Here is a 25,937-nt window from a genome sequence, read left to right as displayed (position 1 = left end):
CGAAACTAAGTTATTACAGTATGATATTAGCATGACTGGGAAAGAATATTCTATCAAAATTGTATGTATTGTAGAGGCGCAATTGGTCTCAATAACTTAGCTATTTTACCGGAATAATAGATAGGATAATAGAGAGCGAAGTGGGTTTAACATGAGCCCTATTTTTATTTTCACCATATATTAAAATATTTAGAAAGAAACTGCACAAAATAAATAAATTACGTTGGGCTTTGTGTATTTCTCTGTGTAAAATCGTAAAATATTAACTCTACCTTTCAAGCATATATCAACTCTATTTTCCCCTCAAATCAAATCCCTCCCAATAGAAAAGCGCGTCAAACGTCTAAACCGGCAAATATGACATCACAAGCAAGAAGCCGAGGCTGAGCCGCGGCTGAGCTACCCCACAGCCGCCATACACGCTCGCACGACCATAGTTGCTCGAACAAGTCGGACGGTTTTGTAGAAAACGAAATCAAGCAATGTGAAATAAACAGCCGTCTGTTTTCTCACATCTCACTGCCCTCTGCTATCATCAGCACGTTGAGCCCGTTCCAAGGTTCAATTGCCACCGCTTGTTCAGCTGCGAAGCAAGGGAGCGAGGCAGACACCTTTAAGCTCCGACGGGATAGGATGATTTCGAGTCTCCAGGGTCGGCGGCCACAGGTATGCTTGCGCTCAGTTATAATACCATGTTTGGCAGCTTCTAACGTCTTGCCAGGTCCCGCAACAACAAATTCCCCCACCGATGAACCAGCAGCCGAATCGTCCCATGGGAGTGATGCCACAGCAAATACGACCGCAGTATGACGCTGCGTCTCAACATCCGGTGTTCTTCACGTCGAGGATGGTGAAGTTGCCGAATGGGGTTGCGGGGGCGGGAGCGAGCCCAGTGGCAATGGGATACCAGTTTGAGGAGGGGAGGAAGGATGGTGGCGTGATTGGAGGGAAGCAGAAGTTATAAATGACAAAATGATGGCAATTTTTTTTGGGAGTCGACGTGAGAGATAGCGAGCGTTTCATGACTACGACAAGCCGAAGTAACGATGATATGGGTTTCTGGCTTGAGGCCTGGATGAAATATTTCCAATGAAGGGGAGGTATGGCTGTGTATAAACTGAGACCAGCGGATAGATATTGTAGGTGAAAGAATATATTCATAATATATAATCTGGGCTGCAAGAGATAAGTAACTTACGTTCCTTATCCCGACTGCTTATCCGTCCCAAAACAAAATTTCCAGACGCTGTTCTCAGATTCACTTCTGCTAGCGACTGGCAACAGGACAGGCTTGCACCGCTACTATCTTCCAAACCAAAACAAACAGCACCACACCCCATTTGCTTATTACAATCTTGCTTCCTCATATCGATCCACTACCTCCGGTAGATAAAAATTAATCCGGACCGTTTCAATTTCACTTGCCTATCGTTTTGTTTATCATCGCCACAGATAAAAGGCCCGAAGACAATGATATTACCACCAAAACATGCTGCACTTCAGCATACACCCACTGAAAAATGTACCCATACTTCATTTTCTGAATCTCAATACACACATAGAACTGACTGATCATAGCTCGCTCAATAGCTACCTCCTGGTGCCCAGTTAACCGTCGCACCAACCACCTACATGTGAATATGTCGATTCCAACACCCAAGCCCCGAAAGAGGCGTCTATCTCTCTCTGAAATAGATGAATCACCCGCAATCGACGCTGCTATCGACATATTCCAAAAATCCCAGTCATCAATCATGGTCTCGCTCCCCGAGACGGGATGCTTCGACACAATGGTCCAGCGCGTCGAGGAGACGATGGCGCTGGTGGATAAGAGAGGGATCAGCTTGGCGCATAAGGCGAAGAGGAGAAGGGCTATTGCGGAGAGGCTGAGTGAGAGAAAGCATGGTGTGGAGAGTAAGTGTTTGCCAGCGTTGAGGCCTGTGTTATGGAGGTAAGATGCGGAACTGACAGGTTAATAGACAATCCCCTATTTGGTGAGATAGGGCGCCCAAAAAATCCCCCCCTTACTCTATCCTCGGACCAAACAACCACAAAGAACTGTCCCACTTGTCGAATCCAGAAACAAACCCAACTTTTGCCACCCAAAGCCAAGCGGGACACGACCACGCAGAATATCAGCCCCATGCTCGCCGCCATGATTTCAGAAGTCGAAGCTCAAAGCCAGAACAACAAGAATATGAGCGAGGAAAACAGTGAAGATGAAGACAGCAAGCCCGAGATTCTGGTCGTAGAGAAGGAGTACTCGCCATTGAAGATCAGGATTGTGAAGGCGCCGGAGAGGAATGGGGGGTATATTATTGCGAAGTCCGGGGGCAAGGATTGGATGCTTGAGTTGGGGATGAGGTTGGAGAAGGAGGAAAAAGAGCGAAAGGAGAGAGATGAAGAGGAAGGGTGTGAGGTTGTCGGCTAATTCATGAAAGGGGTCGTGTATTGGATGACAAACCTCACAATGGTGATATGGATCAACTCAGATCAACCAGCTTTATATATATCTAGGAAATCCTGATATAACATCTCTGAGAAGCAGAAATGGAAAAAGCGAAAAGAAAACTGCAGCAGACTGTTGGAAATCCACATACATAGATCTCGAGATGCTTGTCTGTTGGTAGGTTCTCGGCTGCCGAAGATACGACAGTCTGATGGCCACTCACCCAACCACTAACCCATCGATATCAAGCTTTTAGTAGGTCAAGAATTAGGGCGGTGCACTTGGTGGATTATTCTGCAGAATGACCCTTGCTTATTCTCTGTGAGGGATAACGACACAAAATAATTGCCATTGGTAGGATGTTGTAAGGACATCTAAATTCTAGGTGCACATTTGCACCTATCGGTATACGTCTTAATATCTAAGTACTTACTTAGATCTTAAACAGCTGCTGCATCTTCATAATTGACTCAACCTCTCGAAATCCAATAATATACTTTCAGCTACTGAATCATCTGCCAAGAACTTCCAACCTGTTATCGCCATGCCCTTAGCTGCATTTATTGCACTCTTATATGCCTCGTTTGAAATAGCAATTCTTTTAAAGTCGGGCGTGTGATTTGCCTCGCCCTTTGCGGCTGCGATAGCAAAGAGACCGTGGAATGTAGGGACAACGTGAGAGACATTACCTTGTTTCCGTTAGCCGCTGAAGTGGGGAAATAAAGAATATTGATGAGGAACCCGGAAACACATACCCATGTCAGTGCCAAACGACGCTGCCGTGTTACTGGCGATGTTGCTGTGATATAGCTCCCCAAGCTCGCTCATTGCCGAAGTGAACTCGTTGCAGAGAGTCTCGTTTGAGCGCAGATCTGCGTACACGCCCATACTAGAAGCTGCAATTAGTTTATGATCTGAGAGCAGTTCTGCAAGCTCAGAATGAACGTGAGCTCAGGTATAACGTACGCATCTTTAAAAACAACTTCACACGCAGTTGCCAACGCTGCACCTCTAAAACAGTTCTCCACCCTCGTCTTGATACTCTTAGCTTCTTTCAGAGTACGAGTCCGAATACTGTATTCGATTGTCGTGTGAGGCGTCGTGATATTGCTTTTCTGTCCACCTTCCTTGATAACAATTCCACTTCGATTCTCGGGTCGCATCTGCTGTCTGAGCATCCCAGTGGCACTATATGCAAGCGTAGCCGCATCTAATGCGTTGATACCTTCCCATGGCGCCGTCCCACAATGGGCTGCCTTCCCCGTAAATTCCACATTCCCTATTTGACCTGTGAGACAAGTACCATAGGCAACACCCGCGGTGCCGGCAGGAACTGCATCCTTGCCCACGGGGTGGATCATCATGCTTGCATCCACGTCGCTGAAGGCTCCGGCATCAATCAATTTGATTTTTCCACCGCCGCCCTCCTCTGCTGGTGTTCTAAGCAGATGAACGCGGCCTGGTATCGAGGAGGCGGCTAGAGCTGCTGCAATACCGAGAAATGAGGCGACAGAAGTGACGGCGATTAGGTTGTGGCCACAGGCATGGCCTATTCCCGGGAGCGCATCGTACTCTGCACAGAATGTGAGAACGCGGCCGCCGGAACCAAACTCGGCGCTAAAAGCGGTAGGATGGCCGTGGGCGTGGCGTGTGACCGTGAAGTTGTGGGATTCGAGGAAGTCGGCAAGGTTATCATGAGCTTGGAATTCCTCAAAACAAAGTTCTGGATTGGCGTGGATCTAGGTGAGTGTAAGTGTTATTTCTTGGCTTTATTTTGGTAGAAGTGTAGAAGTCGGAGATAGAACTCATTTACCTTGTGATTGATGCCTTGCAGGTCGGCATCATGGCTGTCGATGTTATCAAAGATTATTGCTTTTGCTATATCATAACTAATTGAGTCATGGCTTTGAACTGGGACAGATTCTGTCACTGGCAATGTAGAGCGTATCAGTGTCATATTTAGTCACAATCAGCACATTGGAAGTGTATAATGTGAGAAGAAGGTGATGCAAGCAGGAGCTGCTATTTCTTTACTGTATTACCCAAGCCCACTAATGTAGCTTCTAAACTGGTATGCCCGTGGCGCCTCCATTAGATAAGTCTGGACTTTGAGCGCAATTGAAGTAGTATTCGAGCTTATTCTCTTCTTTCCACTTCTGTACGATATTTCTATTATTCGTAGGGCCGTGAGAACTATCACCGTCTTCTTCTAAAGCAAAGTCGTCACCCTGTTGTAGCCACGGCTTTACAGCCTTCTCGAGTATTTGCGTAATATAATCCTCTTGTCTCATTTTGCCGTTCCGATTCTTCGTTGTATAGAAATAGATATCGGATTTAAAATTATATCCTACTGCAGCCTAACAATGGATCCTATTCCGTTATGAGTCTCGGGGCTCATTTACCACTTGAATACAGTCACCGCAATACCGCTCTCCTAACCAGCGTAGGACTCTCACTCTTCCTTCAGGCCCTAGAGAGAAGTGAACCTCGTCGGAAAAGCGTACTCGGTGCCAATCCTCTGCCCGTAGATATTTCCGTAACATATCTATTGCAAATTGTAGGCGGTTCCGTGCTGCAGAAAGTGATACCCATGATACTCGACATGAAATACAGCTTGCGTAGTCATAAGAGTAGCCTAGAGTAATCGCAATTGTACAAGCATTAACCCCTATAATTCCAACTTGCTCTGCGAGTTCTAGCCATCGTAGCCGCCGCCCTTCAAAGCCGTGAGTCCGTAGGAATAAGTCGAGAGCACGGAGCTGTTCAGGTGTAATCTTTGGCTTCCGTCCTCGAGACTCAACTCTTACAGGACTATTATGAAGAGTCCGAGAGCCGTCTCGGACTATCCGCCACCCTGTTCGTAAAGGGACGTTAAAGGCCCAGAAGACGTCTGTCTTATTTACTCGTAGCTGTCGCTTTTCAAGATATTCAATAGCACCAAGCACCTTCGCTCGAGCAGGAGTCCTATGATAGGCTGCTATTTGCCACTGTACGTCGTCATTAGGGATTTGAAAGCAGAGGGGTTTCAGCCATTATAAATGAATTAATTACTATATAACGTATTTCACGAGCGAGTGGCCCACACGGGCGAGTGGCCCACCAAAACACCGGAACGCGTCAACGTAATTACAGTTAACATGCCGCAACCAACACAAGCCAAATCCTCTAATCAGGAGGGTAGAATACTATTCGCTATTAGTGCAATTAAACAAGGCCAATTTCAAAGTGTTCGAGAAGCTGCAGCATCGTACGATATCCCTCGAACGACACTACGTCGACGAATTCAAGGAATGGCTTCCCGACGCGACTCTACCCCTAACTCACAGAAGTTGACTCTATACGAAGAGTCAGCTCTTGTTCGGTACATCCTTGACCTAGATTCACGTGGATTTCCGCCCTAGCCACAAGGTGTGCAAGAAATGGCAGACCTTCTACTTTCCGAACGAGGCATAAGCCCTGTTAGGATAAACTGGACTACTACCTTCATTAAGCGTTATACGGAACTTAAAGCAAAGTTTAGTCAGAAGTACGATTACAAAAGAGCAAAATACGAAGATCCTAAGTTAATTAAAGGGTGGTTTGCCCTTGTACAAAACACAATTGCAAAATATAGAATCTTAGAGCAGGATATCTACAACTTTAATGAAGCAGGTTTTGCAATGGGAGTTATTGCTACTGCTAAGGTAGTTATAAGCTTAGAAGCAAAGAGTTGTCTAAAGACTATATAGCCTAGAAATAGAGAGTGGGTGTTAATTATTTAAGGTGTTAATTCGTATAGATAGGCACTCCTGCCGTTCATTATTTTCAAGGCGTAGAATTACCTCTCTACATGATATAAGGACTTAGGATTACTAGATGATTAGGTAATTACGCTAAGTGAGAATAGGTAGACTTTAAATTTAATTAGGTACAAGTAGATTCAATACTTCGATCGACATATAAGCACTTGTACGATTAGAACCTATTACCTTCTTATTCTTAACGGACATAAGAGCTACATCTCTACTTAATTTCAACACTACTATATAGAATAGAAGATAATTACCCTCTATATGCTACTACACTTGTCGCATATTCTTCAGCCTCTTAATGTAAGCTGCTTTGCACTACTAAAGCTTTCGTATAGAAAGCAGATTAAAACCTTCGTATAGAACTAGCTAAACTACATTATAAAGCTTAAGTTCCTCTCTACATTTAAAGAAGCATTTAAAGCTACATTTATAGAGCAGAACATTAAGAGTAGGTTCCGAGCTATAGGACTAGTTCTGTACAAGCCGCAGAGTGTTCTCTCTCATTTAAATCTACATTTAAGAACTCTAACTCCTCCTATAGTTAAGCGTAACAATTAGACTTCAAAGACTCCTTAAACTATAAGGGAGCTTGATTTTCAAACAGAGCATATTAAGAACCGTGTTATACGACATCAGAATAGCTCTCCTACCTTAATTAATGACGCTCTAAGCCAGCTTGCTAAAGGAGCTTAGGTTATGATGCATTCTGCTATTCTACTCAAAGCAGAAGTTAAGGCTCTATAGGCTGCAAATGAACAGAAAAAGAGGAGGGAAAGGAAGCGCAAGAGGCGTATAATGCAGGGGGGTAGTCTCTCCGTACGAGAGGGAGAGGATATTCTTCAGAGTGCTGAGGTTGATGCTCAACTCCGTACGGAGGTGGCAAGTGAGAGTAGTCGGCAGGTAGGCTCTAAGGGCCGACAGAAGCGCTGTGGCTTATGTGGTATTATGGGCCATAACTCCCGTACATGTACGAGGCATGAGGATTCAATAATAAGGGTCATTATGTAGGGTAGTGGTGTAGTAGTACGTAGTAATAGTCAATTTTGGTGTTTTGGTGGGCCACTCGCCCGTGTGGGCCACTCGCTCGTGAAATACGTTACAGCAGTCTACAATTATTGTTATAAAGCTCAGCTGTGAGCTTCACCGCTCTTTTCGTGGTGTTCCGAGCAGTGCCAAGAACCGTGCCACTTTTTTCTTCACCCGCGTAGCTGCCATCAGGAACACTACTTTATCTTCTGCCTCACCCCTCTCATTTACCCTACTCACCCCTCGGCTTTCTATTACCTTCGTTATATACCAAGATCACCCCTTAGGCGGCAAGGGTTTACGTTCCATGCCATACCCCTCAGTACAATTGAAACTATTATTCAGAGGATCCGCAAAAAAAAAAAATACATACAACAGTGAGTATTTGCTGGTGGTCACCCACCAAACTACTGATTCGCAGTCTCCGGCCTCATCGTCATCGACAGGGGCATCCAGGGGGTCGTAATGAGACCGGCGAGTCTGTTGAGCCAAATGCACTGATTTACGGCGTTGGTGGCGGTGGTGCGGGGTATCATAGATCACGATATTGCCTAATTAGGCTACAGGTTGGATCTTGAAGAACGCCATACCCCAAAAAGGTATAGCCTTACACGGGAGGCCCTGTTTCCTAATTGAGGCAAACTATACAGTATAGACAGGATATGAGAATAATACAACTGGTGGTTTTAATTTTTGATTCCCCACCAATAAATATACTTTACTTGGCAGCTACTTATATTTCCAATCACCACACACGCATATCAACAGTGATTTGTGAGATTGATCGATCACCTCTGATTTCTCTGTCTTTAACCTCTGTAAAGAGTGGTCGGCTTATCTTTTCCACTAATATCTCACGCTGTCAATATGCCTCCTTTCAAAGCTCCCGTGAAAGACGTTCTTGCAACAGCGTCTATAGTGAGTTGAGGCTGAATTGATTTTGTGAAAGCGAGATAGCACGACTAATACTATTATAGCTTCCGTATAAGCAGTTTGTTCTCTTTGGAGACTCTATTACCCAGGGTGCCTTTGATCAGTCGAGAGGATTCGCGCTTGCTGCACAGTTGGCCCATGGTAGTGCTCCCTGATGTCCTTGTTCATGTCAATGATGGTTAGCCAAAGGGACTTAACATTGCCGCTTTCGTTGACATAGAATTACTTTATTTGTCCAGTTCACTGACGTAGAGGACTTTAGACTATATGCGCCGCTTGGATGTTGTGAACCGTGGTTTAAAGTAGGTTTACCACTCATCGGTGCGCCTGCGTCCAGTTCTGTAAATATGTGCCGACATCTTCCCAGCGGATATCAGACAGAGCAAGGTCTAGCCATTATCGATTATGTCTTCCCCTCCCCAGCTAACTCACCGAAGATTGAGTACCTGGTATAGACCTCCCACTTTTCACCCCATATAGACCTCATCCATTAATAAGATTCCAGTCCCTCTTCTTTGGCGCCAATGACTCCGCCTTCGACGACGGCGCTAGCAAGCAGCTCGTCTCGATAGATAGATACCGCGAGAACCTCGTATCTATCCTCTCCCATCCATCGGTCCTTGCACACAACCCGAGGATCATCCTTGTCACTACACCACCCGTGGACGAGTACCAGCGCCCAGAAGTAACACGCGCTGATGGAACGGTAGACAGGGGCCGATGTGCTGAAACCTCGAGAGCGTATGCCCAAGTAGGAAAGGAAGTCGGCGAGGACCTTATCGCGAAAGGGAGGCCGGTGGTCGTCTGCGATCTCTGGACTGCGATGATGGCGCGTGCGGGATGGACCGGCGAAGGAGTGCTCGCCGGCAGTCTGAAGACAGGCAAGAACCCAGCTTTGGCTGAGATGCTTTACGACGGTATGTAAAGCCGCCTTGCTTTCGCCTTGATTCTATCGCCTCGTAGGTATAAACTTTAAGAATAATGTCGCTGACAACCCCCTCCCTCCTCATAGGCCTCCACTTCAACCCTGCTGGGTATAAAGTCCTGTACGAAGAGATGTGCAAGGCGATGGCGAAAGCCTGGCCAGACAGCGACCCAGAGAGCATAGAGAAACATTTCCCAGAACATGCCGCCTGGTTTTAGGGTGCGGCGGATAACAGGACGCTAGCTGAAAAGCAATTGCAGTAGTCTACGGGAGGTGAAGGGCGAGAGCCGGATGCAAGGGCGGTGGCGACCTGAAAGTGGCCTTGCAAATCGCAAAGGGCGACGATGGGGGGGGGGACAGGAGGAGCGGAGGATAACGGAAAGCACGCGGCCTAACCCAATCTGTAATCCTGGGACATGATAAGCCATATCTTGTGACTGGCAATAGAGGATGGTTGATTGTGATAAAATAGATAGCATAGATAGAATTTAGACCGATTGAGCCTCAAGTCTATCATCGGAGGAGTGACGCTACAGAACATAGCCTCAGCCCATAGGTACCGTAGTTAGCCAGAGCATGTATCCGATACAGGTAGCGTATTGCCACGTACTTCTGTGAGCCTCTGCCAGAAAGTGAATCGCATTGATTAGAGTGCCGATCATCGTTGGGTAGACCTCAAACCTACGAATAAAAATCCTCGGGGGCAACGGCGGCGTGGCAGGCTATCGAAGGCGGCCCACATTCATTATCTTTTCGCGGGAAGCGACTTTACGCCGCCACCACTGTATCCGCTGCTCCGAAACCTCGGTAAGGAAGGAAGGATTGCGCGGAGAGTATGATTGTAACTCTATTCATGATAGTAAATAGTTTGATTTGGCTACCTAATTAGGAAGTTTTGAGTCGATAAGCTTCTACTACAGTGTTGGGTCCACTTCAAAATTACCGCTTTTGGTAGGAGGGATCGACAAGGGCTACGCGACACTCGCGTGTGGGTCTTACCCCAGATTGCCATGTGGATAGCTTGACACTTTCTGGGGTAGATATATAAAGAGGCAAGATGCTCTCGTTGGCAGATCAGTTTGTTATTTCACCACTCAACAATTACACCAGTCTCTCCTCTACTTTAGCCCATTGAATTCTTCAACAGGGCAAATATTTGCCATTATGGGTGATCATGATATCGAATCCGAAGGGGAAAAGATCTCCTCGGCTCCAGTGAGCTATTCAGAGAAGCCAACTGCAGAGACGATGGAGCATTCTCCTATCACCCTGACGGAGGAAGATGTATGTTGCCTTCGAGATCCGCAACTAAGAAACTTGCTGACCCCTCTGCCTAGAATACTCGGATTAGGAGGAAGACTGATAGGGTCATCTTGTCGATTCTGACTTGGGTCTACTTCTTACAGGTGCGTTGCGTGGATGTTAATAATCTGTTACGGTGCTTACTTTTGGCCCCCCTTAGGTTTTGGATAAGGGAGTCATGGGAACTGGAGCGGTTTTCGGTCTACGAGAAGACACCCATATGACGGGACGTGAATATTCACTCCTCGGGTCGATCGCACCAATTGCGCAGTTAGGATGGCAGCCATTCTCGGCGTGGTTGATTGTGAAGGTGCCACACCGGATCCTGATGCCATCGATGATCCTTGGATGGGGAATTGCAGAGACAATGACATGTCTATGCCATGACTTCAAAACAATGATGGCCTGCCGCTTCTTCCTTGGTCTGTTCGAAGCCGGCTGCTTGCCCCTATTTGCTATCATGACTGGCCAGTGGTACCGTCGTGTTGAGCAGCCACTTCGTGTCTCTATTTGGTATTCCATGAATGGCACAGCAACTATGGCAGCTGCTGCCTTATCTTATGGCCTCGGCCATATCCATTCTTCGAGGTTATATTCGTGGCAAATGTTAGTTATCCTACCCATTAGCATGGAGATCCCACTAATAGTTGAGCAGCATTTATCTATTTTGCGGATTGCTTACTGTTGTCACTGCACCCGTCTGTTATTATTTCCTCGACAACGATATCTCTGTGGCTCGCTTCCTCACCCCCATGGAACGGTTACAGGGCGTTGAACGCCTCCGCAGCAACAAATCTGGCGACGAAACGGTCCATGAGTTCAAGTGGCCCCAGGTTTGGGAAGCGGCCCTTGATATTAAGACTTGGCTGTGGGTTGTGCTCGCGATTCTGCCCAACCTAGGCTCGGCATTGCCAGGTGTCTTTGGACCTCTTATCATTAAAGGCTTTGGCTTTGACCCCTATACGACGTTGCTGCTAAATATTCCCTATGGAGCCATGACTTTAATTGTTGTCATTCTATCTTGCTGGGTCGCCAATAGGATGAAGCTGAAGGGTATTATCTTGATGGGCTTCATGATTTTCCCCGTTATTGGTTGCGCAATGCTTTACGGCCTTAGCCGCGAGGCAAGAATGCGACCTGCGCTACTCGTCGCCTACTACATCACCTCCTTTTTGTTTGCAGGCAACCCTATACTTCTTGCGTGGTCCGTTGGAAATACTGCTGGACAGACCAAAAAATCCGTCACAATGGCATTTTATCAAGCCGGTACCTCCGCAGGAGCCCTTATTGGCCCGCTTCTGTTCACGGCAGACCAGGCCCCAGAATATCACCCAGCTATTGGAGGTGTACTTGGGGTCTTTGTTGCCATGATGGTGCTCCTCGGTGTTCAAATCGCCAATCTGATGTGGTTGAACAAGAAGCAGGAAAAGAGGAGAATCGCAAACGGGAAGAGTGGAGTTATTGTTGATCGTTCCATGACAACAAACGTCAACATGGATTTGAAGACTCAGGAAGTGTCAGGCGAACGGGAGGAAGTCTTGGACTTGACAGACAAGCAGAATGACGAGTTTGTGTATGTCTACTAATCGAATCAGTTTTGGGAGTGAGGCAAATAGTTGGAAGCAGAGGGGGAGGCTGGAGCCATATCCGCTGTAGTTACTCCATTACGTTCATTTTAGGATAACCCTATACTTTTATTAAATAAAATCCATTCTTTCAGAGAGTTTGGCTGCCTTTATAATTGATTTCTCAAACCAAGACTATCTAGTACCAAAGAGCTTGATTCCAATAGAGGGTCTTCTCGGTAGCCAAGTCATCGGCATCCGTGTAAAAGGTAGTGTTAAAAACAAGTTGAACACCAGTGGCGGTGGTGTTATACAATGGCCACTCGGGATTGTCCTCGGGCCACTTGCTATTGGGGTTACCTGTCAGAACAAAGGAAAGGAGGTACTTTTGCATCATGACCTATAAAAATCGAGTTAGTATAAAGATCGAGAAGATATACGCAGTGGCTTACAGCGATAGTGGCGTTAACTGAAGTGCTTCCACCTGGTCCACCACCTAGTCCGCCACCAGCTGCACCACCTGGGCCGGCGGTGGTGGTCGTATTGGATGAAGTAGCCGTGGATATAGCAGCTGAAGAGGTACTGGTGGTATTGCTTGTCGTGGTTATAACGGAAGCTGATTTATACCCTTATCAAATGTATTAGCCAAATATAAATTTATCCATTAACCATAAAAGCCTTACAGTAATAGCTTTGATCGGTGCCATGGGTGGCTGAGTCCAAAGCAATCATCGCGTTCCAAGTCTGGTTATTCATAGCATGAGTAGCGGCTAGATTGTGAGCGGTCAGGTCAAAAGATTGCTTCATGTCGGCAAATCGGAGGCCAGGGCTAGTGTAGTCTGACTCGGGATAAAAGTCGAGGATCTTCTGAACGACATCATCTGTGATCGCAGGGAAGAAGACTCTCAAGTAAGCAGCAACATCGTCGGTGGTGTCGACTCCGGAGTAGGCTTGGCTGTTAGCCTCATGTTGTTCATGGGTAATGACCATTGGCCCGGTGAAGTTGAACCGTCCTTGGTATAGTTGGGCTTCGTCTATTCGACCCAGTTAGTGAACAGTGACTGACAAGGAAGATTCGAAGCATACAAGTGTCTGCAACAATGTCGCCGTCAACACGGGGTTGGAATTGGTAGATGTAGTCGCTTGTGACTGTACTGGCAGCATCTTGAAGCGTTGTGAAATCAACAGACCGCATGCAGTCCAAGTGGCCACCATCGCAACCAACAGCAGTTGAGACATTCTGCCAGAACATCTGCAAGAAATAAATAGTTAGATATTCTGTTCGCACTCTTACAAGAGCTCAAATTACCTCTGATGTGTGATGACCGGCGCCTGGAACAAAACCCGGGGACATCACATATGCCTGAGCGAAATTTTGCTCCGCATGGCCACCAAAGCGCTATAGGTGTCAGTCCGTGGTCAAATATGTTAGTTTGCGTAAACAACATACAGTAGTTTGGAATAGAACTTGAGAAGCCCCAGCAGAGAAACCAACTGCGGTAACTTGATCAGCGTCACCACCAAAAGCACCAATATACTTCTTAGTCCACTCAAAAGCGTGCTGGACGTCCCAAATTCCAATGTTAGAGATGCCACCCTCGTGAAGCAAGGTTGCACCGTTGGCAATTCCCGTCATGCCAAGTCTGTAATTATAGGCAACATAGACAAATTCGGTGGTTAGATTGAAAAGGCCTTCAGGAGAAGTCTCAGATTTGCTGCCACCAGTGAAACCGCCACCATAAGTCCAAACAAGTACAGGGAGTTTCTTGCCTGCGCTGTTAGCAGGTGCCCAGACGTCCATGTAGAGACAGTCCTCAGTTGAAGCACAGTCGACATCAGCATCAGCTAAGTAGCCAGTATTAATCTCAGTCTCAACCGGGGGCCACTGAGGCTTAGCCCAACGGCCATCACCGGTGGGAGCAGCAGCAAACCGGATATTCTGGTATTTGTAATAACCGATGGTAGAGTTTCCAGCGACAGGTGCAACGGTGCAATAGTCGAGTGCGATGGTTGGTGAAGAGGCATGCAAGGTTGTCGTAGTTGGGACTCTGATACCGGTAGCTTGCGCTGCCTGGTTGTTGCCATCATTTTGTTTGCCGATGTTCTGATTGCCTTGTCTCTGAACCGAAGCGGCAGACACTGCTAGAGGCAGTAACAAGCTTGCAAGGAGATACATATTTCGAAACAAAGCAATGTAATGGAAATATAACACTAGAGAGTTGAAAGAACGACTGACGTTGATGCGGGTGCAAACGATGGCTTGATGAAACGGTACAGGAAGGAGAAAAAGAGAAACGGCTTTATATAAGAACCCAAATAGTCTTCAAAATGGAAAGAGTGTATCATTTTAACGGCTAGATCCAAATCTTTGGAGTGTTATGTTCTATTCGCGGCGTTGGATGAGGCATTGAGGCCGCACATGCTTAATAGAGATTGCTAAGATAACAACCTAACCTTATTGTGCCTCATAAGCCCCGGCACTAATATACCTTTCGAGGTTCGGGACTCGAGTAAATGCATTGTAGTGGTTGTTCGGCGAAAATAGAGGGTCTCTCCACAAGCTTTTTTGGTCTGCAGTTCACTAAACCTTGGCCAGAAGCTTAATCCTTGTCTACTAAGCCACAGTGCCGACACCGGGTAAGAGTGATGATGATGCGGCAGGAGAGGTGTTACGAGGCCTCTTCAACCTAAGATATTTATTGTGTTAAGATCATCCATTAGCTGTGGGGACCTTGTGGGCCAGAATCGTGGGGACTTTGTGGGGATCACGTGCGTGATTCGTGGCCCTCTCGCCCCCACCCCCTTTCCAAGAAGGGGGTCGAGGATAGAAGAGAGAGGCCCAACTCTGATTCATTACAGGCGAGTTTGGTAATATTTTGGTTGCACCAAAGGATGAAAGTATATCTATTAAACTTTGCAGAATATTACTTATATTTAGGCAACTTTAGGTTTTATTGCATTATACCACTACTTATCACACGATCACAGCCTGCGCGTATGGTTGGATCGTCACCCCAACGAGGCCAAAAGCTTGCCTTTCATTTCCTCCGTACACATCCGGGAATACAACTCTCATCCTACTTAATAGAGAGGAGGCGACATCGATCTCGACTGTATTTGTACCATTGACGACATATGCTCCAATGTCGTATTTAAGGGAGAAAGGGTCGCAGGGTGGCAGCTGCTGGTCATTGATCTTGATGCGAAACGACCCATTGAACTTGCTGAGAATGATGTACGCGCCCATGTCGCTGGAAAGCGACGTCGAAGCGGTCCCAAGTGTGAAATTTGTCCGATAGGTGCCAATTCCAGAGACATCCTGAATCTCTGCAATGCCACTCCATGCTGTTAGCGATGTGAGTGACAGCTCGTGCTTGACGATCTTAGTAGCAGTTATATCACCGGTGGTTCCGCTGCCTTCAGCTGGCTGCCAGTCGTCTATGTTCAATGTCCAGGTCTTCAGATTCATCGCTAGCAGGACGTTGCTTATAGCAGTCTGATAAGTCTAGAATACTGGAGTATGACCCCGCCGTTGTAGCGCGTACCAAAAGGCGAGATTGAGAGTCATACATAATCGCCTGGGATGTCGTACTCGTAGCATAACGAGGTTTATTCCGAGACCAAGGGATTATCGATACCAGCTTTGCTTGTTTTGAGTTCAGCACCAGTGGAATCGACAAGCGCCCGTCCATAGTAATCTGATACAACGCAACTGCCTCCATCTTGCCTGTCCATGCATCGATAGAGACAGGTACTTAATCCGAGCTTCGACGCGGCAAAGTAATGGTTTGCGAGACTGCCGAGCTAGAATTCGCAACAAATACATAGTTATCGACATCGCCATCTTGACGACGGAGAAATACCAGATGGAAACTCTACGGCGGGCTTTATGCCTAGCTTCGCGATACCAGCTTCGATGTCTGCTTCCAAAGCAACGTTGACCACATTGGACAACTTAAGCAACTTCCTCATTGTAGATTTGACAATCGCTGTAGAGTCTCCTGTCAAGCCACCGAAGCCATATGCGCGAGCATCTGTCCAATTTCCAATGAAGAGAATCGGAAGACCCGCCTCAGCGTAGCCCAGGATTTTCTTCGCAGCCGAAGCTGTAAGGGTCGGCCCGTTGTCGGTGCCAGGGTCTCCTGGAATAACCAGCAGACTGTAATCGGCAGCAGTAGGTGCAAAGCGTCCCTTTTAACGGTCGCTGCTGGCAAGTCGAACAAGCCTAGGTCTAGGTAGTTGGCACTCCATCCTAACCTTGCTCCGGTACTGGTGAAATAAGGGGGGCGATGTAGTTGTTATCAACGGCTCCATTGGGTCGGAAGATCGCGATATCGTGCTTGGGCACACCTTGCTGAAGGAAGAATTGCATTTTCGCCACATAGTTCGTAAAATCTGATGCATGCTTCCAAGTCGGCTGTCTTGGACCCCACGACTCCGAATAACCAGCTTTTCCTTTGGTCGGCGTGAAGGCAGCAAAGCCAGGCCATACAGCTCCAGGAGCATAGAGATATGAGAAGCCATGAAGCACACTCTGATTGACTCCAGCAGCAAACTGCGGGTTAAGTGTAGAAAGCACTTTAGCCCATGAAGTTCCGTATGCGGATTTGGCATATGCGCCTAATTCGTTGGAGATGATATTCCGCCCTGCCAACCCAGCGGCACCGGCAAGGGCTCGATAGTTGTCGATGGAGGTGAAGCCTAGTGATTCTCCTTCGGGGATATCTACTAATGCCGCAGCTCTAATTCCGTCCAGGGGAAATGCTATAAAATTGCATTAGCCAAACTGTCATCATTGCGCCTTAGATAAACTCACCTCTGTAAGGCTGGACTCTGTACTCGAGACCTTTTGACGTAGCCCAGGACTTTATCAGCTTGATATGATAATCAACATACAAATCGCTGATGGTGTCCCAGTAATCATTACGAGCGCCTCGAGTCAGGTCGGCATCAGAAAATACAAACAGGTATTTACTGCTCTTCTGTAAAAGGATAGGTAGGATATCCGCAACGCTATAACCACGTCGCTTGAGGAACTCTGCTGGGAATTTGGTCATCCAGTAGCCGTTGCTGGCCACCTCCAGAGAATCTTCCATGATAGCCGTATCCTTGTCGTGTAGTGCGGAATGGATATCAGGGGTCAGGATATACTTTCCCAATAATCAGTTGCCGCCTTAGCACCTGCCAGCGAAAAATGGTCGACCACATAAGATATCCCGTTGGTGTGCGGGCTGTCTTCTGGAACCTGACCGGTCCCACGCAGCCAAGCGGAAAGCAGAAGCCATGTTGCATTATCAGGGGGCGTCCAAGTGATTTGTCCGTTCGAGACCTTCGCCGTCAGATCGATCAGGGTGGGTTGATCGATTATAACCTGAGCATCGGAGCTGCTACTAGCGGAGTTGACTCTCCAGGCCTGGACGTAAATAATGGTCTTGTTGGAAACTCCAGACATAGCTTTAACCAGCGGATCAGGTCGGCAAAGTTGGTCAATGTGCTGATTGCAGTGCTTGCGATGCCCCACGAGGCTAATTCTGAAAGATTGAGTGCCTAAAGAGATTAGCATATCGTCCTTGGCTAGGTGTGAGTTTCTTACCATCTTTCACGAGTTGACTTCCTCGTTGAGCAACAATACCATCGGGGTCTCGTCGAAGGGCAATCATCGTCGCTCTTAAATATTGGCTATCTACCTCGGATAGAGAGTCAAAGGAAATTTGAGATTCTCGGTGCATATGTCAACGACTATGAACCCAAGGTTCGGCTGTGTCTCGCATAGCTCGTTGCTTAGAATCTCTCTACTATATAAAGTCGCTGTTAGCAACATTCGACCGAAGCACCATGCATCTCGGTCCACAGCAACTCTTCCCTTCCTCCAATCCAAAGAAATTCCGTCCCCAAACACCGACTAACACAAATAAAGTAAATAAAGCGAATAATCATCAAGCACTTGGCATGGGATAACGAAGACCAAAGCCAAGACAAGGCAAAGCGTCATCATAGCACGTCAATTTTAGAACCCTTGCATCTTCCCCGCAAAGGTACTGCTTCCCCGCACATTTACTAGCCGTTTTGACGCCACATGTGGATCTTCGCTCGTCGTTCGGCCGAATAAGGTTTGTTCCCTCGGGCCGCTGGAAATGGGCGTTTTTAATGTGGTTGCTTAGCTGTGTGATATTTTGATGGTGGAAATATAGTGAGCCTTCCAATCCGCAAAGTTTTCGAATGCAAACGGGGTCTCGTGAATATCTATTACCCCACCAGAGCGTTATTAATGTCATAACGTTGCCACTAGAACAAGGTTAATTTTGCATGATATTGTAGATATAATAATAAGTGCTCAGCGCTAAATTTGAAGTATCGTGTTATCAACCACCACAACTCTGCCAACGGCACTCGGCACATCTCACAACCCTACAACCTCATCGGACCAGTCAAAGACCTCAAAACCCCACATACCTCCGTCATATTCTCAGGCACATCCTCCATCACCGTCCCATTAGTTTCCACCCTCAACTGCTGATTCCTCCCCACCCCCCACGACTGCCACACCGGCGCCTCTCCAGCCTTATACCGATTCGGATCCAGCGCCCTCACAAAACTAATATAATAATGCATCGTGACCGGCACAACCTCCGCATTAACACCCACAAACGAAGCTGGATAATTCCCAGCGTATCCCGGCCCGAAAATCGCATCCGTGTCGAAGGCGTGGGGGACCCCGAGTCCAGCCGCGACCTGTGGGGGGTCTTGGACGTTGAATCTGTAGCGCCAGACTTTCCAGGGGGAGTAGAAACGGGAAAAGGATAAGGCCAGCTGGTTTCCTGGACATGAGAAGGTGGCGTCGCCGTAAGCGGCTGCGAGGGAGGGGAACCAGGGTTGTTTGGTGGGTAATGGTGATCGTAAGGGGTAGGTGGCGATTAAAGTGTCGAGTTCACCGTCAGTTAGAGCGGGGTAATTGTTTTTCATGAATAATGAGAAGTCATCGGAAGTGGCAGCATTGCTAACAAAACTGGTGCCTTCGTCGTTCGTACTGGTAATGAGCATTGGAACCTTAATAAAGTGGCCCATTTCAAACTCTTCGTACAGCGAGCCTCTCACAAGGTTCCCATCAATAACAGGTAACCAAGTCCAATTCGGCAAAGGACTCTCAGACCGCGCGCCCGGGTAGGGATGGACAATATTCGCAGCCGCAATAGTGCTGAGATTAGCTGCCCGCAAGCAGTCCATTGGGCTCAAACTGCTTGAACAGCCTGTATCGTCGAGGAACCGGTTGAATTGCCACTCCCTCTCAGAAACCGTAGTTAGGGGCGGCCAAAAGGCACACTGGCTCGCCGCACCGACGAAGAGATGGTCGTTTCTGCCTCCGTAGGCGGCGAGGTGGTGGGTTATGGAGCCGCCTCCAGCGGATGTGCCGTGAAGGACGACGTGGTGTGGGTCACCACCGAACTAGAGGCATATGTATTAGTAGCCTTTAACTAGAATGAAACGTTGGAAAGGATTAACTACCTGTTTAATATGTTTCTGAACCCAATACAACAGCTTCCTCTGGTCCAACAAGCCAACATTAAGATCCCCATCCCGCCCAACTTGCTCGCCCGCAAGAAAACCGAGAGCACCAACACGGTAGTTGAAGTTCACGAGCACGATGTTAGACTGTGATTCTTGGACAACTTTCGTCCCATTATAATTGTTATCGGTATTCTGCGCATACCCACCACCTGGGATATAGACCCAAACGGGTAGTTTAGAATCCCTCGTAGCGTTCGACGGGGTGAAGACATTGACAAATAAACAGTCTTCATTAAGACTCTCAGATGGTCTCTGCGAAACGCCAATACATAGCGGGCCGAACTGAAGTAACAAGTTAGCTATGGCCCGCGTTGGAGAGAGGCTTTCTCACGCTAGAAGCTTCTTGTAGGTCGTCAGAGGGGAGTGGATCTTGAGGAGCTCGGAATCTTAGATCGCCAAGTGGTGGCTGCGCATATCGCATGCCTAGATACTGGTCTACCCCCACCGCGACCCTTGAGCCTTGGTATTGTGCGTAGCCTAAGTCGACATGTGGCGGGTTTAACACGTTTTGCTCTTCCTGTGGTGCTCCATATACCACTGCGACTGCCGACAAATAAAGAAGGCAAAGATGATGCATTATTGGAAAGGACAATCTGAATCAAAATCTCATAAAAATATCGATGCTTGATGAGAAGTTTAAAATGTCGGCGACATTTACCTCAACCCGATTCTAGATATACTCGTGATGCCAGCGACGAGCGGGGAATATCTGCACATGATTATAGATCATATATAGAGTCTAATTCTAGGATAACCCAGATTCTTTCCTCCTTACGACCGATCATTGTTGAACATGTGTGTGTCTTAGATTAACGTTGGTGGAGAAACGACGTTGCCATTGGAGCACTCTTCTAGCGTGCATTCGGATTCCAGCACGAGACATGAAATACCTGACTGGTCTGTCTTAAATTCGGTATAATTATAGCCGAGTTGGCCCTGGACTATAGAATATGCTTGAAGTTGAAGTTGTCGACTATCGTGAGTGAGTATAAATGTGAAATTGATGGTTGGTTCGTTCAAAATACACGGTTTCTCAATAGTGTCCGTATATTCATATCTTCCATCGCTCATTATGTAGCATCTATGCGATACTCAATCTTGCATATATACCTCAACCTCTCCATACCGCCTCCTCTGCATATCTATCTCTTTGCCGCCCCTACTTCTTCGAGCTAAAAAATCCCCGCTTCTTCTTCTCCTTCCCATCCTCATCATATTTACTCTTCTTCTCCAGCTTCCCTGCCTGTGCAACTGGCGACGCCCCCTTCGACCCGCCATTCTGCCCGTTCCCAGAATTCAAAGACATCGATCCCATCTTCCCCGACGGTGGCTCCACGGGCTTCCTACTCCCACTGCTCTGCGATGACGGCAGCGGCGGCCGTGGTGACGGACCTCCCCTGCCCCCAGCCGGTCCCGCGGGTAGCCCCCCGTGCGGCGACGGCGAAGGTGACGGCGATGGTGTAGGCCGCTCGAATAAATGCGATGGGGCCATCTTCTTCGGCTGGTCTGCGGGAAGACCCAACTGGCGCCTATCAACCGACAGATCCGTGACCTGGCGCAAGAACAACGCTGGAGTCAGCATGTGACTCGTCACGAGCATAACATCGCGATTGCTGTTCTTCGTGATCTCGTAGCAGGCTCGGGATTCCGAGTACGTTGCGCCACCAGCCATGAACACGATAACGCGCTGTTTGGACTCGTGCACGCTCCTCCTGTTCTGCGCCCACGTAGGTTTCGCAGAGCGGAGCGACGCGTTGACATTGGCGTTTTGGTCATAGTCGCTCTGTATCGGCGGCTTGGTGTAAGGGAAGAGGGCCGGGTCAAGCGGACCGCGGGCGACTTCTTCGAGGAGGAGTTTGAGGGCGGGTTCGAAGCGGGAGAGCGCGTAGTCCTCATTAGCGGCGGTGGGGGCGGTCTTGCGTGGGAAAAGGGGCGCGTGCGGGTGGCGGGTTTCTTTGAGGGGACGGGTGGTGCGGGCGCCGAGGAGCTCGAGGTTGGTGATTGTTTCCATGTTGGTGGAGGGGAGGGAGGCGTGCGCGATGAGGCGGGGGATGTCCTCAAAGACGATGCCGTCGGAGTAGATGATGTATAGGGCGATGAGGCGCAGGCGGTCAGGTGAGGATATGCTTTCATCGTCGAGAAGGCGAATGACCTGGTCTGCGAGATTCTTCGGTTTTCGGTAGTCTTCGTCGAGGCCTGTGGCCAGTGATTGTTCGACCGAAGCAATATCGGGCAGTTTGTGGTTTTGGAATATGTTCATGCACTCTTGTGCCATGGATAAATGTAGTGAATATGCGTCCTTCAGGTTCTGGAACTGCGGTAGCCCTGCCAACATATCTTTGATAGCATTCAGACTCGTCGCATCACCTGATTGATTCGTAAAGTGAGGGTTTTCGCTAATGAACTTTTGGAAATCGCCCATAAGCCTTTCGATAGTATCTTTCATATGCGTGTGCCTGTTCCTGACCCATATGTCATCGTTCTCTCCAATCTCCATGTCTTTCTCTTCTTCGCCAGGCTCTCCTTGATTAACGGTCGTCTTATACATAATCTTATCGCCTTCTCTTATGGGAAGTAGGTCGTGTGCCATGGCCTGATATGTGAATTCGTGAATAAGAGGGGCAACCAAGTCCATGGACCTGTCGGTGACAATAAGGACGCCTTGCTGTCGGTTCGATGGAGGAGGGAAGTTTGTATGAAACTTTGCGTATGCATCTAGTTCGTCCTGCACAAATCGTGCGAGGTGGGAGCATAGCACACTTGCTTCATGCGTTGGCGCTTTTGGTTTATAATATCTAACAATTGGATATTCTCCCAGCGAGATGCACACACCAGCTATCTGTAGCACATGTCAGTTATTTTCGCCATTTCAGCTCGCTGGAAGCACAAATACGGACCTTTTGCGCCAGGGTTTGCATATGTGCAGCAACGACATTATTACATGCCGGGTGGTATAGAATGGGGAAACTCCATGGGTCGCGAAACGTAACCAGGCGGGATTCTCGTGGGAAGTAGTCTATAGACAATGTTTCGAACCCAGCAAGCTGTTGTTGGGCCTCGGCCGAGTTGTCAATGCGCCTCCGAATCGTAGGATCCAACAAAGCTGTCCACACCAAGTATGATTTTTTGTATCGCCGGCGCGAAAAGTCGGCCAACAAGCAGTCGACAATATGCGATTCTGGCGACAAGAGGTATATCGCATCCATGTCCGGGTTCGGCGGCCTCTTATCCTCGATCTTCTCGATATCTACACCGCATCAGTCTCGCCCCAATGCATGCAATGCGTCACACAGCACAAGGCACGTACTTGCAATATTTTCATTGAGAATGTCATCTTCTTTCACAACATTGTCGAGGATCCTCTTGCTGTCGGTGTCCACCACCAAAACCTTCCACTGCAACGCATTAGTTTGGCCCTCTCTCGAGCTCGCGACCTCGGCTTACATCACCACGGGTTATGTTCTTTATGGCGCCGACAATAACTGAAGTAGGGTATTAGAATTTAGTATTCCGAGAAAATGGAGTTGAGGCTGGGGCGTACTGTCGCGCTGGTCCTGAATTGCTGAAGCGCCCATCGTGGGCAAAGGTGGCTCGACTTCAGAGCTTCCTGTCGATGGGGTCGGTCGCGCGCGCGGTGTGTTGTGCGATTGCGAGGCTGAGGATAAAGAGTTGAACAAGAGTTCGAGGTGGCAATAATCGAATACTACTGTGTGTATTCTCTGTAGTGAAGCAAAACAGCTGTAGGGCAGCTGTGGGAGACTGGTGGGGAGAGTTTCGGTTTCACGATCTCAGGAGCTAAGCCCCGCGATAAGTGACCCTGGTAGTCTGTTGTAGTCTTGTATGTTACTCGTATCTGTCAATCATGATGCAGTTGGTGGGGAACAACGAGTACGGTTGGCCGTTAAGAGCAAAACGGCCAAAACAAAGAGTGACAGCCTTGTCGTCTTCATACTGAAGCTTCCTAGTTGCTCCCATAATATTCTACTAGTAAAACTGTCAAAACTATCCATATATATGCAGCGCACATTATCTAGATATAAACTCTATTTTCATGCCTTTCTCAAGAAGTTCCTTAGCGCATTGGCAAGGCTAAATCCGTCCCTTGTCTCTCCACTCTCACCACGATCGATCAGTAAGAACGAACCACCACCACCATCATTGATATCTATCAATACTGTACAATAGCATACAGTATGAGGAGAAGCATACCATCATATTCCCTTGAAGAATGAAAATTTCTGAAAAATCTAATACCTTTTTATAGGATCTTATTTTCGTCGAGAATCCCCACTCTGACAGTTCTCCGGCCCTAGGACTTTGTTTCCCCTCACCTCCAAGATAAGTGGTCTACTCTTGGTTTAATATATACAGCAAATGGTGTCCCAATTACGGCGAAATATTTGCCCGCCACCCATGCTTTCATCCTATTAACCCTCTTGATCCCCTCAATTCCACTTCTTCTCCTCATTCGCGAAGGTGTGGACCTCCCTCCACTGTCGAAATAGACTCCGGGGACCCCAGAAAGCCCCCCATCTACAAATAACCACTTTCGGCATCTCGGAGCTTGTCTTCCGTTGTTAAGCCGCCTTCCATCATAACGGCTCCATCGGATCGTCGTGGAACTCTCTATATTCCTGGACATCATAATATACTCAGGATCTACCATTGGCTTGCCCCTCCGGACTAGACTATGGCCTTTCCACATGGCTCACGCCAAGGTCATTATAGTATGCAGGCACCGCCGGTTCCCACGAACCGCAACCCGGAAAGCTCAGTCTGTTTACAGAACCCGGAAGTAAGATTCTTATAAGAATCATGGGGTGCCCAAGGTGGGGAAATTTTCCTTGTCTCGCTCAGCTGTCAGGTCAAAGAAGTCTCGACCAAGATGAAGTTCCAATCCACAATCTCTCTCCTGTCGCTGGCGCTTTCGAGTGTCGTGATAGCGGCCCCAGGTTCCAACGTTGAATCGGACTGTGCGTTCCCAATTGGCTTCAGTAAGCACAAGAATGCAAAGACAGTTGGCCGACTCTTTGAGATCGACGGAAAAGTTCAATACTTTGCTGGTGAGTTCCTGTGACTGACTCTAAATGCCTACGACCAGCATTTAACAAACCATAGGAACCAATGCATGGTGGCTTGCTCACCTGAGCTCCAACAAAGATGTGGACATCTCAGTTACTGAGATGGTCGCCGTAAGAATGCCTCGCCCATTTAATTACTTGCCTCTCTAACACCCAGCCTACAGACTGGTTACAAGGTCGCTCGTGTCTGGGGTTTCGGAGATGTAACTGAGCTCCCTCCCACCACTAATACAGACCCCAACAAGGTCTACTTCCAGCTTCTGGCCAATGGAAAAGGCACAATCAACTACGGCAAGGATGGTATCCAGCGCCTCGACTACGTCGTCCACTCAGCCGAAAAGCACGGGCTAAAGCTCGTCCTCCCCTTCTTCAACAACTGGGGCGATTACGGTGGTGTTGCCGCATACAACAGAGCCTTCGGTGGCAATGCCACGACCTGGTACACCGATGCTGTGTCGCAAAAGGTGTATCGCAACTACATCAAGACCATCGTCACCCGCTACAGGAAGAGCAACGCCATCTTCGCCTGGGAGCTAGGAAATGAGCCGAGATGCAAGGAGTGCCCAGCAGGCACCATCACCAAGTGGGCTTCTGAGGTCTCCGCTTACATCAAGTCGCTTGATAACTCGCACATGGTGACTCTTGGTGACGAGGGCTGGCTCACCCCGAATTCGGGCGTCGGCGATGGAAGCTACGCTTACAGTGGCGTCGAAGGTGTGGACTGGGTCGCGAATCTCAAGATCAAGACCCTCGACTATGCCACCTTCCATCTCTACCCGGAGTCGTGGTCGTACGAGTACACATGGGGCAACCAGTGGATCGAGGAGCACGATGCTCTTGCCAAGAAATCGGGCAAGCCGGCCATCCTTGAAGAGTACGGCACTCCGTTCCCAAGCAATCATACCGAGACGGAGCGTCCTTGGCAGGTTACTGTTGAGAAGTCGGGCATTGCGGCGGATCAGATCTGGCAGTTTGGCAGCAACACGTTGTCTGTTCCGGGGCCGACTTTGGGTGACGTGAACACGATTTACTATGATGATGAGGAGTATAAGTTGTTGGGGAAGCAACATGCTAAGATCATGGCTTCAAAGAAGGTTCCAAAGCATTAAACCAACTACATTTGTAGTAAAGTTAATACTTAGAGGATAGCGATTTATATAAGGTGTTAGTTTAGCCAATTTATAATCTTAACAAATATTTGAAACTTCAACAACCTCACATAAATGACACTTGATATAGAGTGAAATTCCCCACAGGTCATAGTTCCGAACTATTATAATCTCATCAACTATAATATCA

General features: G+C 47.9%; 10 protein-coding genes across 10 annotated transcripts; 5 read left to right on the top strand and 5 right to left on the bottom strand.

Moving 5' to 3' along the window:
* Positions 1-253: 253 nt before the first annotated feature.
* Positions 254-1,175, top strand: VE01_08851 (uncharacterized protein). Its single transcript, XM_018278270.2, has 2 exons — positions 254-666; positions 722-1,175. The coding sequence occupies exons 1-2, from the start codon at positions 634-636 to the stop codon at positions 962-964; spliced, it is 276 nt and encodes a 91-aa protein (XP_018126922.1). The 5' UTR covers positions 254-633; the 3' UTR covers positions 965-1,175.
* A 322-nt stretch (positions 1,176-1,497) lies between these two features.
* VE01_08850 (uncharacterized protein) lies at positions 1,498-2,484 on the top strand. Its single transcript, XM_018278269.2, has 3 exons — positions 1,498-1,522; positions 1,579-1,914; positions 1,980-2,484. The coding sequence occupies exons 2-3, from the start codon at positions 1,641-1,643 to the stop codon at positions 2,429-2,431; spliced, it is 726 nt and encodes a 241-aa protein (XP_018126921.1). The 5' UTR covers positions 1,498-1,522; positions 1,579-1,640; the 3' UTR covers positions 2,432-2,484.
* A 424-nt stretch (positions 2,485-2,908) lies between these two features.
* Positions 2,909-4,406, bottom strand: VE01_08849 (uncharacterized protein; the record flags this gene model as incomplete). Its single annotated transcript, XM_018278268.1, has 4 exons — positions 2,909-3,138; positions 3,205-3,338; positions 3,416-4,188; positions 4,263-4,406. 4 exons carry the CDS (start codon positions 4,404-4,406, stop codon positions 2,909-2,911), a joined length of 1,281 nt encoding a protein of 426 aa, XP_018126956.1.
* A 3,727-nt stretch (positions 4,407-8,133) lies between these two features.
* VE01_08848 (uncharacterized protein) lies at positions 8,134-9,536 on the top strand (the record flags this gene model as incomplete). The annotated part of the gene is made up of 6 exons (XM_018278267.2): positions 8,134-8,184; positions 8,244-8,340; positions 8,462-8,501; positions 8,567-8,648; positions 8,705-9,116; positions 9,212-9,536. 6 exons carry the CDS (start codon positions 8,134-8,136, stop codon positions 9,340-9,342), a joined length of 813 nt encoding a protein of 270 aa, XP_018126957.1. The 3' UTR covers positions 9,343-9,536.
* Positions 9,537-9,939: 403 nt separating this feature from the next.
* On the top strand, positions 9,940-12,113 carry VE01_08847 (uncharacterized protein). Its single transcript, XM_018278266.2, has 4 exons — positions 9,940-10,408; positions 10,462-10,530; positions 10,587-11,032; positions 11,082-12,113. The coding sequence occupies exons 1-4, from the start codon at positions 10,289-10,291 to the stop codon at positions 12,010-12,012; spliced, it is 1,566 nt and encodes a 521-aa protein (XP_018126964.1). The 5' UTR covers positions 9,940-10,288; the 3' UTR covers positions 12,013-12,113.
* Positions 12,085-14,683, bottom strand: VE01_08846 (uncharacterized protein). Its single transcript, XM_018278265.2, has 6 exons — positions 13,442-14,683; positions 13,301-13,390; positions 13,078-13,243; positions 12,675-13,025; positions 12,444-12,619; positions 12,085-12,391 (listed from the first exon to the last, which is right to left on the bottom strand). Exons 1-6 carry the CDS (start codon positions 14,165-14,167, stop codon positions 12,191-12,193), a joined length of 1,710 nt encoding a protein of 569 aa, XP_018126965.1. The 5' UTR covers positions 14,168-14,683; the 3' UTR covers positions 12,085-12,190.
* A 282-nt stretch (positions 14,684-14,965) lies between these two features.
* Positions 14,966-17,651, bottom strand: VE01_08845 (uncharacterized protein; the record flags this gene model as incomplete). Its single annotated transcript, XM_018278264.1, has 7 exons — positions 14,966-15,487; positions 15,537-15,718; positions 15,855-16,133; positions 16,249-16,755; positions 16,808-17,141; positions 17,195-17,538; positions 17,585-17,651. 7 exons carry the CDS (start codon positions 17,649-17,651, stop codon positions 14,966-14,968), a joined length of 2,235 nt encoding a protein of 744 aa, XP_018126962.1.
* A 637-nt stretch (positions 17,652-18,288) lies between these two features.
* VE01_08844 (uncharacterized protein) lies at positions 18,289-20,134 on the bottom strand (the record flags this gene model as incomplete). Its single annotated transcript, XM_018278263.2, has 3 exons — positions 18,289-19,434; positions 19,495-19,839; positions 19,889-20,134. The coding sequence occupies 3 exons, from the start codon at positions 20,132-20,134 to the stop codon at positions 18,400-18,402; spliced, it is 1,626 nt and encodes a 541-aa protein (XP_018126963.1). The 3' UTR covers positions 18,289-18,399.
* Positions 20,135-20,716: 582 nt separating this feature from the next.
* SEC1 (vacuolar sorting protein VPS33/slp1) lies at positions 20,717-23,369 on the bottom strand (the record flags this gene model as incomplete). Its single annotated transcript, XM_018278262.2, has 5 exons — positions 23,099-23,369; positions 23,002-23,039; positions 22,865-22,952; positions 22,455-22,804; positions 20,717-22,396 (listed from the first exon to the last, which is right to left on the bottom strand). The coding sequence occupies exons 1-5, from the start codon at positions 23,130-23,132 to the stop codon at positions 20,717-20,719; spliced, it is 2,190 nt and encodes a 729-aa protein (XP_018126960.1). The 5' UTR covers positions 23,133-23,369.
* Positions 23,370-23,479: 110 nt separating this feature from the next.
* VE01_08842 (uncharacterized protein) lies at positions 23,480-25,802 on the top strand. The gene is made up of 3 exons (XM_018278261.2): positions 23,480-24,620; positions 24,676-24,749; positions 24,803-25,802. The coding sequence occupies exons 1-3, from the start codon at positions 24,443-24,445 to the stop codon at positions 25,745-25,747; spliced, it is 1,197 nt and encodes a 398-aa protein (XP_018126961.1). The 5' UTR covers positions 23,480-24,442; the 3' UTR covers positions 25,748-25,802.
* Positions 25,803-25,937: the final 135 nt, after the last annotated feature.

This window comes from Pseudogymnoascus verrucosus (assembly GCF_001662655.1).
Source record: "Pseudogymnoascus verrucosus strain UAMH 10579 unplaced genomic scaffold scaffold_51, whole genome shotgun sequence".
NCBI classification, from domain to species: Eukaryota; Fungi; Ascomycota; class Leotiomycetes; order Thelebolales; family Thelebolaceae; genus Pseudogymnoascus; species Pseudogymnoascus verrucosus.
The sequence above is the reverse complement of the archived record's forward strand: the minus strand, read 5'-3'. Positions and strand labels throughout refer to the sequence as shown.

Coding starts and splice junctions, on each gene's coding strand:
- VE01_08851 (XM_018278270.2), top strand. CDS start 634: ATGATTTCGAGTCTCCAGGGTCGGCGGCCACAG. Junction 667..721: donor TCCAGGGTCGGCGGCCACAG/GTATGCTTGCGC, acceptor ACGTCTTGCCAG/GTCCCGCAACAACAAATTCC.
- VE01_08842 (XM_018278261.2), top strand. CDS start 24,443: ATGAAGTTCCAATCCACAATCTCTCTCCTGTCGCTGGCGCTTTCGAGT. Junction 24,621..24,675: donor AAAAGTTCAATACTTTGCTG/GTGAGTTCCTGT, acceptor AACAAACCATAG/GAACCAATGCATGGTGGCTT. Junction 24,750..24,802: donor CAGTTACTGAGATGGTCGCC/GTAAGAATGCCT, acceptor CCCAGCCTACAG/ACTGGTTACAAGGTCGCTCG.
- VE01_08847 (XM_018278266.2), top strand. CDS start 10,289: ATGGGTGATCATGATATCGAATCCGAAGGGGAAAAGATCTCCTCGGCT. Junction 10,531..10,586: donor CTTGGGTCTACTTCTTACAG/GTGCGTTGCGTG, acceptor GGCCCCCCTTAG/GTTTTGGATAAGGGAGTCAT. Junction 11,033..11,081: donor AGGTTATATTCGTGGCAAAT/GTTAGTTATCCT, acceptor ATAGTTGAGCAG/CATTTATCTATTTTGCGGAT.
- VE01_08846 (XM_018278265.2), bottom strand. CDS start 14,167: ATGTATCTCCTTGCAAGCTTGTTACTGCCTCTAGCAGTGTCTGCCGCT. Junction 13,244..13,300: donor CCGGTCATCACACATCAGAG/GTAATTTGAGCT, acceptor TATTTCTTGCAG/ATGTTCTGGCAGAATGTCTC. Junction 13,026..13,077: donor CGACATTGTTGCAGACACTT/GTATGCTTCGAA, acceptor TGGGTCGAATAG/ACGAAGCCCAACTATACCAA.
- VE01_08850 (XM_018278269.2), top strand. CDS start 1,641: ATGTCGATTCCAACACCCAAGCCCCGAAAGAGGCGTCTATCTCTCTCT. Junction 1,915..1,979: donor GAGAAAGCATGGTGTGGAGA/GTAAGTGTTTGC, acceptor ACAGGTTAATAG/ACAATCCCCTATTTGGTGAG.